This window comes from Anthonomus grandis, assembly GCF_022605725.1.
Source record: "Anthonomus grandis grandis chromosome 1 unlocalized genomic scaffold, icAntGran1.3 Chromosome32, whole genome shotgun sequence".
Lineage (NCBI taxonomy): Eukaryota > Metazoa > Arthropoda > Insecta > Coleoptera > Curculionidae > Anthonomus > Anthonomus grandis.
This window is the reverse complement of record NW_026088427.1, coordinates 303,698-321,042: the sequence shown is the minus strand read 5'-3', so window position 1 is coordinate 321,042 and position 17,345 is coordinate 303,698. Positions and strand designations below refer to the sequence as shown.

At 32.0% G+C, this 17,345-nt stretch overlaps 1 protein-coding gene across 2 annotated transcripts in view; it reads left to right on the top strand.

The window, feature by feature from the left end:
• LOC126749383 (UDP-N-acetylglucosamine--peptide N-acetylglucosaminyltransferase 110 kDa subunit-like) overlaps window positions 1-17,345 on the top strand; it is a 92,628-nt gene continuing 75,283 nt past the window's right edge. The window contains exons 1-4 of one of the 2 annotated variants that reach the window (XM_050459051.1): window positions 1-343; window positions 5,565-5,775; window positions 5,840-6,023; window positions 12,696-12,764. In XM_050459051.1, the coding sequence (XP_050315008.1) occupies window positions 214-343; window positions 5,565-5,775; window positions 5,840-6,023; window positions 12,696-12,764 (594 nt within the window). In that variant the 5' untranslated portion in view covers window positions 1-213. Of the gene's footprint in view, window positions 344-5,564; window positions 5,776-5,839; window positions 6,024-12,695; window positions 12,765-16,949; window positions 17,180-17,345 lie in introns of those variants that run through there. The other variant, XM_050459052.1, reaches the window with a different exon arrangement.

The window sequence follows — 17,345 nt, the reverse complement described above, 5'->3', positions numbered from 1 at the left end:
CAAAATTAATCCAACCAATCAAATCCGCACAAAGTGGATCGTCGTGCGCCGCGTGCACGAGCAGCGTGACCTCCGATACCGACGACTTACGTTCGATTTTCTCGTGAATTTGGTGGAATTTTCCGTTCCGGGGGGGTTTTTAGTTGAAGACTGTGCGGTTTATTCATTATTGGCGAAAACGCTCTTTCGGGATCGGGCTTAGGTTAAATAATTATGCAGGGCCAATCGGTCTCTGTGAACCTGAATCTCAATCAGCAGCCTCAGAACGGACTAAACGGTGGACTTCCCTTGGGAACTCAAGTGATCCTCAAGATGAACGATTCGATCCCGATGAATTCAGTCGGTAAGGTTTCCTTTGTTATCACGTTCAATGTCAATTTACCACGTTGTAGTTACATTTGTTAAAAGGTTTTTTTCTTGAATTGCATATTTAATGGCCACATCTTATCTAATTGTCGTTCACTTTTGGCACTTTGGACGATCGATTGTCCGCCATTTTTGTTTGTTTCTCAAAGGTTTTTAATTTTGAAGGAAAAACTCTAATTGAGTAATTGCACCCCTTCTTTAGAACAAGAAGTACTACTATATAATGTATATACAGTTTTCATTAATAGTAGTGCAGTAGGAAAGCCCTACGTACTAAAAAACCAATAACTATGTGTCTTACATCCAGAGTTATGTCTGCAAAATGCTTCCCTCTGACCAATTTAAATAGTTATAATGGAGTTTCACTAGCATGCTTATTGATCACAAGTATCTTCAAAAGGCAATAGAACCTCACTGTTGTGTGTCGAAAATGTCAAAATGATTAATAAAAGGTCAATAGACAAAGTCGAGACATCATAGAAATTACAAAACGACCCAAACAGAATTGATTTATTCACAGCATAGATCACAGGATTGCGTTTTTTCATAATTTATTTAGTCAAAAACTATTACGAGTTATAGAACTTTCATGTCATTAAGGTTATTAGATCATTGATGAATAATATGAACAAAAGGTTGGAATCCTTAGGCGCACCCGAAGTGGCAGTACATTTTTTTGATTGAAAGCCTTTGAACTGGACAAACTGGTATTTATTGAGCAAATATGAGTGGAAAAATTAAAAATCTCTCTAAAATAAGACTGTTGACATGGTTAAATAAGGACTGGTGCAAGATAATTTCAAATAATTTTGAGAAAATTGCCAAGTATTGATATTGGTCTGTAATTGCTTACTTGATCAGCCCAGACTTTAATATTGGCAATATTTTAGCTGTCTTTTATACATTGCAGAATTGCTCTGTAGACAGCATTAAGTAAAAAATAAAAATATTCATGGTTTTTAAGCCCAGGTGACTGGGCTAGCCACCTGACGGGACCTCTATTTCTGATCCAGTACCGTCCAAATTTACTCTCAAGGAAATTTGATACAACCTGTGAGTTATGAGCACCATCTGGTTGAAGCCACATATTATGTCATTCTGCTAGAGGAACTTATTTTGAAAACCAACAATATTTGATATATTGTGAATTATCCTCGATTTAAAACTTTCTTAAAGGGGGTATTTTTATAGGCTAACAGAGTTTTTTGTAGATATTTGGAAATAGGCCAATAGGATATAATTAGTTTTTAATAAAGTTGTAAAGGTTAGATTTTGTGATGTTACTCTAATAAAATTTTAACTAATTTCATCTTGAATTTTAAATGAAATTTTATACTAGCATGTTTATTTATTTATTTATTTATTTATTTATTTATACTCTTACAAACACATTTGAAACGTACTTATATGTGGGAGTGCTTACTGGCTAATAATGATGAAACTAAACCTACACTAAAACTAATAATATTTAATAAAATACACCTACTTACAATTAAAAATCAAAAACAAAAAGAACAGATTAACAAGTAAATGATTAATCAGATAAGGATACAAAATCAGTCTTAATTTGGCGAATACTAATATTAAAGAGATCTATATCATATTTTTGTATATAATTATTACATTCTTGCATCATTCTATTACATGGCAAACAACTTGAGGGTGAACACTGGAAAAGATTGTTATTTCTTATTCTCAAATTGATTTTAGGAACAGCAAATGATAGATGATTAATTAAAGAACAGTTCTTATATTTTAAGTTGTTAGTTATGTAGTAAATAAATAAGACATTATTCATATTACGCCTAACACTCAATCTTACCATTTTAAATTCAATTAACATACTATTATAGGAAATCATATAAGGATATGCATCATGTGTTCTTAAGTACAGGTATCTTAAAAATCTTTTTTGGACCCTTTCAATCATATTAATATGCACCATTGCTTTAGGTGCCCAGATAACTGAGGCATACTCCAAGATCGGTCTGACCAGTGAGTTGTACAGAATTATTATTGATTTTATTTCTTTAAAATGTTTTGTATTTCTTATTACAAAATCAAGAAGTTTATATGCTTTGTTTACAATAGTTTCATAGTGTTGCTTAATTTTGAAATTTGTTTGAAAACAGACTCCAAGATCCCTAAATTTACTTTTCCTAGTTAGCAATAAATTATCAATTTTGTAATCAAAATTTATAAATTGCATTTTTCTTGTGAAGGTTAGAATTTGACATTTATCTATGTTTAATGACATTTTATTTTCTCTGAACCACTGGGCCACCAAGTTCAAATCAATTTGCAGCTCAAGTCAATCAATAAGAGATGTTATGTGCATAAATAATTTCAAATCATCAGCAAACACGAGACATCTAGCATGCTTTATACAGTTTGGCAAATCGTTCAGAAAAATTAAAAATAAGAGAGGCCCAAGGTTACTGCCCTGAGACACCCCAGATGTTACTATATATATTTTTAACAATTTTTTACCAACTTTAACTTGCTGAGCCTTGCCTTCCAGTAAGATAAGATACCATAAACCTACATGCTTTCAGCGAGAAACCAAATTTACCCAACTTATTCACCAACAGCCCATGGTCAACCTGATCAAAAGCCTTTGCACAATCTGTCAAGACAACATCTAGCTGCTATCTACTGCATTGGCAGCTGCCTCAGTCAAAGTGCTGAGGTTGGTGACAGTTGAGGCATCTGGTAGAAATCCATGTTGTGGCTGAGAGAATTTATTCGTGAAAGAGCTCAAAATATCTTGGTATAAAATGTTTTCAAAAATTTTTGCGAGAGAATTAAGAACGCTAATTGGTCTGTAGTTGTCAACCAAAGAATTATCTCCTGATTTGAGGATTGGAGTAACCAAAGCATATTTAAGCACTTCTGGAAATGTGTTTGTTTTTAGACACAAATTAAAAATGGTTTTTAATGGAGTGCACAAGATATCAGAACCACCTTTATAAATGTATGAGGGGATACTATCATTGCCAGTGGCCTTTTTTGATTTTAATCTCTTAATGGCTGCTTGAATTTGCATTTCAGAGATCTTGGAGAATGAAAAGTTGCCACTAGATTTATCAAAGTTAGGTTTTTCAGACTGTTGAAATACTGAGCCAAAATATAATGCAAATGTGTCAGCTATTTCCTGAGCACCGCTAACAGTACACTCCCCATAGCAACCCTCAGCCAGAACACTAGGTCTTGAATGCCCAGACCTGACAAAATCCCAAAAGCTATTTGGGTTAGTTTTGTCATTTCTCTTGATATTCTCATGATAAGTTCGAAGCTCATGTGCAGTTTGATATTTCACTGTACTTCTAATTTTGCTATATTCATTCCTAATTTGAAAATTGGCAGTGCCTTTTTTAATTTGTTTATGCAGATGTGTCTTTAACTTAATATTTTTCTTTAGTTCTTGAGAGAAGTATTTTGGAAAACTTTTGAGTTTTCGAGTGCCTATTTTAACTTTCTTTCTGGGTATTGCCAGGTCTAAGCATTCATAAACCTTTTGATAGAACACATGAGTGCACATGTCAACATTGTCAGCCCTTTCAAGTTCTGCCCAATTAACTTCCCTCAATAATGTATACAACCTATAAAAAATGTTAAACCCACTAATGTGTATTTTTTTTTAATTATGTGTTAGTAATATGTCAAATACCATGTATGTGTGATAATAAAGCATGTTTGCAATTTGAATATACATTTTTGATGTATGATTAGTGTAACTATTAATATATATTTGAAATGTTAACGGATAAATAAATATTTCTACTGGTAACTTGACTAATGGCATTACAAAAATGTCATTTGAGTTTGATCTATTAAATACTGATTAAATTCCTAGTTGTTTTTTGTGTAATATAATACTTCTAGTCTAAGCTCTCCCTATTTTAAAAGGTAACCCAAAAAATAAAAATTCACTGTTATATAGATATTATCCAATTTTTATTTTATAACTCTCATACACTCCAGAAGACAATAATAACCCCTTTACCAAAAACAAATAAAATCAAATCCCTAAGTTCTTAACACTAACAGTTTAAGGGAAAATGTTTGAAATACTTGTTCATGACATGGTGTTCCTGATGTTAAGTCTAGTTTCAGTGCCTTTACTGTTCTCTGCAATATTAGATTGGATATAACTCAGAATATGGACCAATTGATATGTTATATTACAATAAGGCATTCAGATTCATAAAGCACAAACTTCTTATTGCTAAATTGAGGTACAATGGTTTGGATCAGTACAGATCTTGTTCAAGCAATGGTTTGTTAGCTACTTAGAGAATATATCTCGGTAAATTTTTGATTATATATGGCTCTTATCCAGACATAAAGTATTGTGTCCCATATAATTATTACACAGTTATTGGCCAGGTTTTCTGCTCATTTAGGGGTGATTAAAATCAATGAGTACTGTGATGGGTCAACAAGGATGGTTTAATATTAAATGCAAAAAAAATGTTATATGTTGATGGAAAGTAATGTACTAAAGCAAAAGCTTAATAAGCTAAAGGTAATTTTTTACTATATATATCATTCATATCCTTTCATGCATTGATGAATCAAAGAATTTGAGAGAAACTTATCTAATCAGTTAAATACAAGTTAACAGTGATTAACTAATAGAAATTAAATCTTATACATATATGGTTAATTTCAACATTAAACTTCTACTGAACTAATAAGCGAAAATGGCATGATATATTAATCACAAAGTTTGCTTGCTTATGCAAGAGTAACTGATTGTATTTCATTTCTTAAGTGGGTATTTTTGATTATGATAATATGGCCAGACAGAACTTCTCATAAAGTTATCATTTTGAAGCATATATTTAATATTGAAATCCATTTGGTTGCATATCATATATCTAATAGCCCTGTTTAAAATGCTATCAATTTTTCCAAGGGTATTTAACATTTTTTAACTTAAAATCTTACAGTGAAATAAATACATTTGTATCTAACATTTAAATGATATAACTTGGCTTACCCTTAAGTTTATTACCTCAAAAGAACTAAATATAATGGTTGTACTTGACCATTTATTTCACTGCATTCACCAGAGCCTTTAAGCACTGGTCTTATCTTTTTGATACTGTTTTTCTTCTGAATTTGCTAATAAAGGCAATTTTATATGGATGGAGATACTGGAACACTACTTCATTTTTGATTCTTGTTTTCAGGTTTACTAGAACTAGCACATAGAGAATACCAAGCTGGCGACTATGACAGCGCAGAACGCCATTGCATGCAACTATGGAGGCAAGACCAAACCAACACCGGTGTCCTACTGCTTCTCTCCAGTATACACTTCCAGTGCCGCAGACTGGAAAAGTCGGCACATTTCAGTACACTTGCCATTAAACAAAATCCTTTACTAGCAGAAGCTTACAGGTATATAATTTACGGTAAAATTCGAACCTCGATGAATTACCTGGAAATTTTTTGTTATTTCTAGCAACTTAGGTAATGTCTTTAAAGAGAGAAACCAACTCCAAGAGGCGTTGGATAATTATAGACATGCCGTAAGGTTGAAGCCAGATTTCATAGATGGCTACATCAATTTAGCGGCTGCATTAGTTGCTGCAGGAGATATGGAGCAAGCTGTACAAGCTTACATCACTGCTTTACAGTATAACCCAGTAAGTTCTCTTGTTTCTTTGTAGTAATAATATGGGAAAAAGGGACCACATTATTTAGAGGACTATTGACCTTGTTACAAACATTGTTTTTATTGCTTATGGAATTTTTTTAAATCTATTAACATATTGCAGCAATATGTTGTTTGTGTTATCTGATTATAAAAGTTATATTTACAGTGTATCATGACTACAGTGGGTAATTTCCATTAATATGCTTGGAAATGTTTTGAAATTTCTTATGGTGCCTTAATTGTTGTTGTATTATGAATTTAACTAAAGAAAACAAATAATTTAAGTTAATCATTTAATTCACCTCTTAGTTTTGATCCTTGCAAAAGGCCTAAGGTATTTTTGTTTACCAGGCGCAGGATTTCTTAGTTATGTCACATTTAAAATGTGTATAATATAAGAGATTAAAATTGGGTTTGTGAAATATTACAGTGATTCAAATTTTAATGACACACAACCAGAACAATGTGGTATTTTCATAATATATATGTAATTAAAAAATGATGTCAGTATTTAGATAATTTTTTTGCAAAGAAGTCTCTACCACCAATATCAGTAGTTGAATTTAAATATTTTGATTTATATGTTATGCAGGAAAAATCTGACACTGATTGACAAAATTCCAGATCATTATATTATCTTGTTTTGTCCAGAGAAAAAGCAATTGATCTTTTCTTGGTTTAGTATCAATTTATCAAAATAAAGAAAAATAACTGATAAATCATTTAAAAAAAAAGAATGCAACCTCAGAATGTGATGCTATATCTCCGAATGACTTTCTACAAGTGAACTTATTACAGTTACTAAGTATTTAATAATTTACTCTATAATTTTTGTGTATTTTGTCATTGAAATTTAATAAAACATTCTTTTTTATGTTTTCTCTATACCTAATACTCAATATTATCTCATTTGTTATCCAGGGTTTGCATTTCGTTTGTTCCTTCATTTTATGCTCCCTTAGATTACTACTTCTTTCAGGTATATCAGTTACTATCCATTTTTTGTTGTTTTTTAAAATTCATGTAAGACCCTCTTGACACAGTCTAACATGAAATCTATATACTTTGCTCTTGATCTCAATTGGGTCTGTATGTAAATTATATTAATATAAGATACAGGGTCAATGAAGGGTTTAAGGAAAGTTATTTTTTCTACTACAAAGTCAAGTCAAAATATACTTTATTTGCTCAGTTTACAAACTTGTGCTAAAAGCTTCCTAATCCTAGAATTTATAATACTATTATTTATTTGGTTATACAGGATAAAAACATTGATTGTACATAGAAGCACATTTTATATAATCAAAGCAAAAACCAAAAAGGAAGAAAAGAAAAGGCAAGAACCAACATAAAACAAGACAGATGCAATAGTATTGATTAAAATATTTGACTGCAATTATATATTTGTTTAATTTAAATTGATTGATTGCCTCTTAGTTCGATCTGTCACTAACGAATGACGTTTTTCCAGAGTCATTTAAAATCATAACTGTTCATTCTGTTGCTAATACCAAGTTACATAGTGAGTTTTATCCAATCAATACAGTCCCCATCTAGGAAAAGGTCCTTGAAGTATGTGTTAAGGAGCAGCTACTTAAATACTGTGATAATAGCCAAATAATAATTCCTCACCAATCCGGTTTTCGTGAAAATCATTCGTGCGAGTCCGTTGTTTGAAATATATGTGACGATTTTATTAAAGCCACTGATTCTCATAATTTTTTGTTAGTTGTTGTGTTCTTAGATTTGAAGAGGGCGATTGAAACTATAGATAGAAATTATTAGGTGAATTGGAGCGCCTGGGAATTGAGCATAATGTCTTAAAATGGTTCAGGTCTTATTTATGTAATAGGATCCAACATGTCAAGTTTAATAATTCGGTTTCTCAAACTGTCAGTGTTGATTGTGGCGTTCTACAAGGAACAGCTTTGGGACTATTACTGTTTTTACTATATACAGTATTGTGCAAAAAGATAGCAACATTGAACTTTCCTGTTATATATCTTTTAGTATCTATTTTATAAGTAAGGTGTATATATTATGTACAAGAATAGTTAGAGCCTGTTTATATTTTCATATTATCATATTTTTTGTACCATAATAAATAAAACACCAAATTGTTTTATGCAAATTTATTATTCAAAAATATAGCAACAAAAAATAGTTTTGATTCTAAAGAAAATATAACCCAACTAAATTAAAATCAACTTAATATTTCGTATAGTACTCCTTCTCCTTTATAACATCTGCACATCGTCTTGGCATAGACTCAATTAATTTCATAATATAGTCATTGTTCACTTCTTTCCAAACCTTTTTCACTATTTCAAAGAGAATATTTGTATTAGAGCATGATGATTTTGGTGTCAATGTAATGCGATAAATTATCTATAGGGTTTAGGTCTGGCGATTGACATTTATTTTTTCATCGGATAGCCACCTCTTAACAAATTGAGAAGCATGTTTTGGATCATTGTCATGCTGAAATATGGCTGTTACTGGCCTGACTTCATCCATATATGGCACTAAATGTGTTTGCAGAATGTCTTTGTACATGAAACGATCCATTTTGTCAAAACATCCTCCATGTTTAACTGTGGGGCAAATGTACTTTTTGTTTAATCTTTGTTCACTGGGGCGTCTGACGTACATCACTCCATCAGTCCTGAATAAAATATATTTAGATTCATCACTAAATATGACTTTCTTCCAATCAGCTACAGACCAGTGGACATGAGATTGGGCAAAGTGAAAACGAGCCTTGACGTTCTTCTTTGAGAGTAACGGTTTTTTGGAGGGGCGACGAGCAGGTAAGTTGGCATCAAGTAATCTTCTCCTTACGGTACTGGAACTGAGGTTTACTCCTCCACCCTCTTTTCATTTTGCCAAAATTTGGTAAGAAGACAAACAAGGATTTTCTTTGGAAATTCGTAGCAGCTGCCTATCCATCCTCAAATTTGTTTTTCTGGGTCTACCAGGAATGGGCGCCCGTGCAGCTGTTCCAGTAAGGCGAAATTTTTTTCAAACTCTGGGTACGATTGACCTGTAAAGCTGTAAGCTTCTTGCAATGTCACTCTGCCTAACACCATTTTCGTAATAGTCCACAATATTTTTTCTTGCATCACCAGATACGGTTTTTGAGCGACCCATTTTAAGTTAATTCTGAGATTCAAAAATAATTACTTTACAGCAGGTATCAATATTTAACTGATAAAATAAATGCGAAACAAGAATGTTGCTATATTTATGCACATTGTCTGAATAAACACACATGAAGTTCCTTACTCTGCATTGGCATTCTTATGATATCTCGGTATATATATAAATAATACAGAGGCGTGTACTTAAAACTAAAGAAATAATATGGAATAAATAAAGGAGCAAATAATATTTTTGAAAATATTGCTTGTTGCTATATTTATGCACAATACTGTATATCAACGAGATGGTTAGTGTTACTGAAAAAACAAATGTGGTGTTGTTTGGTGAAAATACCATGTTGTACATAGTGGGTAAAAACCTCGATCAAATGGTTTGTGTTCAGTGTATTCAACTGGCTCTGTGACAACAAGTTAAGTTTGAATACAGACAAATCAACATTTTGTGTGTTTGAATTAAAAGTAGCTTATATTGACTAAATGGACACAAAATAGGCTACAATGAAAATATTAAATATTTGGGTATAATATTGGACCTAGAAAGCCAAGAAACTGCTCCAACTCTGGCAATCCAACGGTGCCCAAACCGCTGAGCCAAACCCTCACTTACTTGGATAGAAAATCATCAATAATGCCGTATGGACACGTTGACGTTGCTGATGTTGAAAATCGTCAGCTATAAAATTCTCAAACATTGATATTGACATTTTGAACAATTGTTATGATATCATGTACAAAAGGCAAAAATTAAATGCATTACATCCTATTTAGGCAATACATCATCTTTAACGCGTCTTAGAACCGTAGTGCCATAGTGACACTTTTCCTGACATGGGCCCTGTACTCAAAAATTTTCTAATGTTGCACTGAATTATCCCTAGAAGTTTGATCCCATAGTTCTGAAACACCCTGTATAGTATGAAAAAATGTGCAAAGAAAGTGGGATTTACAGCAAGAATAAATTTGTCCATGTCTACCAAGATTTATTTGTATAATGCCATAGCACTTCCCCATTTTCAATTTTGCTCAATGCTGCTAAATAATTTGCCACAATATAAAATAGGGCAATAAGGACGATTTTAAAATGTAACCGTTATACACCAATTAAATTCATGTTAAATGTTTTAAATATGTTGTCCGTCCATCAGCGAGAAGTGTTTAACGTTAATGGGTTCATATTTAGGGTAAAAAAGGGCCTTTTACCAAGCTACCATAACTATAATACAAAAAATTGTACTACAGTAGTGGAAAAATGTAGAGCAACATTTAATAAGTTGCTAAAATAAAATATTAGATGATGACTTTTAGCATAAAATTTCTGTAGATCAAAACGTGGTACTTATAAATGGTTTGCCAATAAAAACTGTTAATTCTTATCTCGTTTTACCAAGGGACACAAAAAAGAATACTTCAGAGTGGAAAAAAGTAAAGCAACAGTTTAGAAATATTTCTCAAATCACGCAAAATATTTTACTTAGTGTTAGTTTAAACTGATAAGTTGACGGTATTTGGCTGCTTAAGATGCCTTGCGGTAAACATTTATCTGTCGATATTAAAAATTGAATTGTTGATTTATACAAAAGTGGTCAAAAGCAGATTGCTATTGCAAAGACATTTAGGTTACATAGATCTATCGTGTCTCGTATAATTAAGCAGTTTCATATAAATAGCGATTTATCTGTTAAGAAAAATTCAGGGAGATGTAGAAAAACCACTCCATATACCGATAAACAAATTATCAAAATTGCTAAAAATGAGCTTTTTCTGGGATCCAATAAGATAAAGCACCGCATATCCGAAGAGCTTGGAGTAAACGTGACTTCGAGGACCGTGAGAAATAGAGGCCAAGTTATTTGCCAGAAGACCTGCCAAAAAACCACTGCTGTCAAAAAAAAATAGACGTTCCGGTTTAAGTTTTGCCAAAACGCATCTACATTATACAGAGCATGATTGGAAAAAGGTAATGTGGAGCGATGAATCCAAGTTTCGTTTGTTCAAAAGTGATGGAATTGTGTATGTTAGACTCAACCCCAAGTATACCTGTCCAACAGTGAAACATGGTGGTGGAGCAGTTATGGTTTGGGGATGCTTTTCGGGCTATGGTATGGGCCCCCTGTATAAAATAGAAGGTATAATGGACCGGTTTCAATATAAGGACATATTAGAGAGCCAAATGATTCCATATGCTGATGATACTATGCCTTTAAGACATTTATTTCAACAGGACAACGATCCCAAGCATTCATCTCGGTTCGTAAAAGCTTGGTTCAGACAGGAAAACATTAATGTAATGGAATGGCCTTCACAATCCCCTGATCTCAATCCAATTGAGAACCTGTGGGACATTTTAGATTCCAAAATCAGAGGAAAATCTTTAAAAAATCAGCAAGAATTGTTTGAGGCATTGAAGGAAGCATGGGTGAATATGGATCCAGGGATTATTTGTATTCAAGCTAATAAGATCTATGCCAAAACGTTGTAAAGATGTAATTAAGAATAACGGGTAGTTTAAAAAATATTAACTTATGTTTTTTTTTTATTTATTAGAAATTAAATAAAAACGAATATTAAAAAATGTTGCTTTACTTTTTTCCACCTAAAAAATAATTTTTTTATACAAAAATACTAAGGACAAGGAAACATGTTTTTTTTCTTAATATTAAATTGCTTGTGTAATAATAAATTACTGGAATTAATTTTACTTCTGGTTTACATTCACTGCTTGAAAAAATAAAGTATTTTCAAATGTTGCTCTACTTTTTTCCACTACTGTATGGTATAAATGTAATACTACCCAAATGCTCAATTCGGTGCTATACAAGGGTCTGTTAGAGTTTAAAAAATTACCGAATAACATAAAAACCTGTGATAACATCAACCAATTTAAAGGCTTACTGAGAGCACATATTTTAAATTAGTTATTAGGTCTTATGTTTCAGTTTTATATTGTAATCGGACTTTAATCCCAATCTACATGTTAAGTTTTATCTTAGTTATATTTAGGGTTTTAGTTCTTACTATTTTATATTTGCCATAAGTATTTTTTTATTTTTGTATTTTAAATTAGTTGCTTATTATTTATAGGTATATATCAATATTATATTTATTATTTAAACCTACTATAATTTATATGTAGCATATTTGTTAAATAAAGATATACTATTATTAGTTCATTAATATAAATCCAACTTTCTCTGGTTTTATTTTGCGCTTTCTCAGCTCTAGATTTATAATACAGCTGTCTTACCTTTCTTATTGTTTGCCAATATATACCGTTTCATAAACCTTAAAGTTGTTATAAAAGTCTTTAGATCAATAGTATTCCAAAGTAGTAGTCCCCAAAGTAATTAAGTAGTACAAGTGAACAATACAGTCCTGTCCAATCAGTAGCGCTTCACACTGTTCATGAAAATGTTTTGTGTGAAGTTCATTAAATAGCGTTAAATTCAAAGACTGAACGTGTACAACAGATTAATTTAAAAGAAAATTGTGTTTTTTTTCAGGATCTCTATTGCGTTCGTAGCGATCTGGGAAACCTTCTAAAAGCGTTAGGTCGTTTAGACGAAGCTAAGGTAAGAACTACAAACTCGTTTAGCGTAAAACCACCTTAACTTCCGTCTGCGATTCATTTTCTGATATACTGGCAACGACAACGTTTTATCTGAGGAGTATTCGAGCCTGAACCGCCGGCGCCTTGGCGTAATTTCTCGACACGTTGGCGTCATTATTCAAGCAGGGCGTTTTTTTTTTCAAGCCTTCAAAACTGTTGCTGTGGCGTCATTTTTTAATGATTTGTATGCGTGCTTTGCGTAAATTATTTTGCATGGGATTTTTTACCATTCTTTTTTACGATTTTGTTTAAATAAGAAAGAATGGTGCGTATAAGACGGCAAACATTTATTTATTTATTGTTTTTTGAAGTGACTAATTTAATGATGTCGAATAAATATTTGCTGTATTTTTTTTCAGGTGCGCTTGCGCGTAAATTTTCCTTTAATGATCAAATGCTCTTTAGATCGTTGCTTAATGTTTTTTAAACTTATTTTTCTTTTAAGCAGTTTCAAAATGATTGCCGTTATCTGTAAAATGACTTGTAAGACGACGTATAACTGTAACAAGTATTTATTTTTGATTTGGTTGGGTGAAATATGTCCATTTTGTTCCTTATTGCCTGTATTTTAGTTTTTTATTTGTTTTAGTGGTTTACTTTGTAGTATTCTTCTAATTTTTTTTTTGTGGGTGTGGGTTATTTTGGCAAATATATTAATTTATAATAAGATTTAACTAAAGATGTAAGTTGTGGAAAAGAGGGCTTAGAATCTAAACTGGTAATTTTAATAAAATATTAAGACGTTTCACTTCACATGTAATTTGTCTTATTCTCATCTTCTTTGTGATCATTATTTTTTCTATATTTAATAATAATAGGCCTTTATTTCCAATAGGCAACTTGCCCAATAATAGGAATCAGTTGCAAAGCAATGAAAAATATAGTTTAAAGAAAAAAAAAACACAAAACAAACCTAAAAGAATGAATGAAAAGAAAAGGAAAAAAGTAAAGTCACACTTTCAGAAGTTATCCAAAAAATTAGAACAAATAACTATTAATATGATATAAAAACCCAATTATAAAAGTTTAACAAGATAATCAATCACATATTCAATAAAATTAAATTAACTGCAATATACCTACTAACTATAACTTAAACACGCATGGGTCTTAATCCCAAGAGTAATGATAACTTAATATCAATATAAGAGATCTCCTTCCTAATGTTTTTTCCCACAAATGTTTAATTTCCATCAATGAGGTTCAGGATTCTTAGAAAACAATTAACAACGTTTTTTCTATCCATTATTAGGAAATTTGGTTTAGAGAAACATAAATGCATAAAAAAAAACATAAGTTCTACATTCATATCGCTACCCTTTGCAGAAAAACAGAGACAGCTGACAACAGCTGGAGAATTACAACAGTTATGTGTTCTTTAAATACAGTTTAACAAAAATCGTACTGGTTCACTACTCCTACTAAGATTTCTTATTGTGGACAAGGCATGTCGATTTATCGGGTATATTCTCTATATCTGTAAGAAATGTATTGTATGTCGAGATTTCCAGATTATAGTAATTTGCTTATACTGTGTAGCCAAGTCCATTCATGTCCTTAATTTATTGTAGTGTAAGATTGGTGATTAATAAAGGGACTCATATGCCAGAAAGTCTTTTTGCTCATTTGCTTTTTCACACTTCTACTGTCTTTAGGTTTCAATATGAAAATAACTGGATTTTTCCAAAAAAGATATTTATGACTAAATCTCTCCATATAATTGTGCAGAATAATTAATAAAGAGAATTTGATCAATTTCACTTATAGATATGAGTTGATAGATACTGGTCAGTTATGTCCTTTTATAAGGTACATCAAATGCATGCTTTGGAAAGACCCTAGCTGAATTAAATTGATTAGTAAGTATAGTTTTTTCACAAGATATTTAGAGGAAGGCAAGTCTATTCAATATTATATTTATATTGATATTTCAATTCTCTGTTTGGTTTTTTAAAACATTTGTATTTAATAGTTTCCAAATTATTTGTTCTTGACTTCACTCTTTCATTACTTCTACGCAACAAGTGTAAAAGTCCAGGAGGTTAAGAGATTACCTTCTGTTAACCACTTCTGCATCTTTTTGTTCTCTTTTAATAGATTATTAAAACTGTTTATGCTTTTTATTTTACATACTTTGAAATAAAGGACAAGCAAAACCTATGTTAATATTAATAGTGACAAGGAATCATTCAGGACCCTTTTAGGGAAAATTTGATAATTTAAGTACATTTACTGCAATGTCACAAATTTTCTTTCTGCTCCGTTAAAGTCATACATCATGTCTTCTCTTTCTGTTCTTCCATAGTAATCCTATTGATAACAGTCGTTGTAACTTTAGACCAATAGCTGTCTTTAAAAACTCTTGGTAAATTGATAGAGAAACTGGTGAAATGTAGAGTAATAGTCAGTGTTCATAGGTTTCATGAATAACAATAATTCGTACTTTCTAAAATGCATCTATTTAAAGACAAACCGTGGATTGCATAGCAGTAACTCTTTGGTACTTTATTTTGTTAACACATTGTTAACACGTTATTTTTGGTAACACTAAGTTGTAGTGGGTATGCCACTTCGGTCTACTTAATTTCTGTCAAATGATCTTCTGATGAAGTAAATGTAAGGCGCAAAAGGAAAACATTTATTAGCAAATGGGAAAAACCTGATTGAAAATTTTACATAAACAATCTAAATACTTCCAATTTGTTCCATTGTACCCAACTTCAGAAGTTGTTGCTCAATAGACAAACTGGCACACTAAGAGCCTAATTCTGATAAATCCATTTTATAGACTAAACTGGCATCATTAAATTTTCTTCTCTGAAATAAAAACTGTAACATATTTAGATATTGATGTAGTTTAACAAATTTAAAATTGCCTCTAAACTTGTTCTAACTTATCAATGAGTATAGCATAGAACAGAGATCAAACCACAGATGCGTTGACAAGTGATCCTATTGACAAGTGATCAAAGAGCAGTATTAGAGATGAAAGTAAAAAATCATGATACATTAATAGGAATTCGCATAGTTTAACCCTTTGTCTACGACCCATCAGAATGCTGCCTAACCATTTCAGAGACAATTCACTAAAACCCATGGCTTTTATATTAGCTAAAAGAAGTTGGTGACTTACTCTCCAGGGGATTGAATAGACCCTGGACAAATCGATTTTGGTCATCAACAATAATTCTCTTGCATAACCCACTAAGTTGATCACAAACTAATGCACCCAACAATTTTGACTGTTTTGCAACCCCTTTGTATTGGAGACCGTCTTCTATATATCCCGCCTTAAAAATTGGAAGAATATAGCTGAAAATGTTGCCTTTTACACTGTGAATGAATTGTACGATATAAACGTCCAGTCGTAATCGTCCGTTTCTGTTATTTTTGGTAATTTGGATTAGATTGCATATATAGACCCGGTAAATTTCTTTCTTGGGTGCAGAAATACCCTGGCAATAGGAAATCGTAGACAAAACCTTATGTTAAAGGAAAAACAACGTTGCTTGTCTTATTGACTTTGATACTCATCAATCACCCAACCTCTTCATCTACATTCTTAGTTCTCTATTTGGGATAGCTGGAATCTATCGTGCAGCTTGAATGCTATGGACACAACTTGGGATCCATCTTGACTTTGCCTACTTTGTATCTCGCCACTTAGACTTGCTGTTGGAAGTTTGATTCTTGCACCCAAAATCTCTGTTGAACATACCGATATTTATTATCTCACTTACAATTCGTTTAATGTCTTTCCCGGAATCAATGTTTAAGTACTTATTGATTCACAGAAGTTGAAAGATGACGTGTGTTCAGATACGAGTCTTTGCTGATGTGAAGAGCAATTTACATAGAAATGTATATTTTTTTATTATATGATGAACAAAGAAGAAGAAAAAGTTAACTTGATTAACATTAATAAAATGCCCTCTTTTCCATAACGAACCTTTCTGTAGATGTATAGAACAAATGTTACTAATTTATTTCTCCGTTAAAAAATAAGCTAAAAACAAAAAAAAAATACCTGAAACAAAGCCCTCCGAAAATGGTTTCACCAAACACACCTCACCTTGTTTGTTAATTTACTAAGTTAAGTTAATGTTTAGCAGCCGTTACACTAATCAAGACTCTGTGCTATTTCCAGGTTAAATAATTAACTTTTTGGTGACAACTGCAGTTCGAGGTCTTTTTTCTGCTACCCGTATAGTTGTAGTAATGCGAACAAACATTCGAGTGAATTATATTAAAACTCATATTTACCATTTGGTTGTGCTGTTAGATAACAGGTATAACGTGGCCACTATCTGCTGCCTATCTTCTGCGTGTGTCGTTGCCGTTGATTTCAGTAAAGGCCCTGTGTATATGCCGGAGCAGGTAAAGTAGACCATTTTGCCAGTGTGCGAGACAGAGACGACACCACAAATGTTGCCTCTCGATTTTTATTATTCAGTGTACTTTGTCATAATGTATCATTTTTTTCGACCTGTCCAGTAGATGGCGCGCTACGCGTAAGAATTTTTTGCGACTCTCACGAGATGTG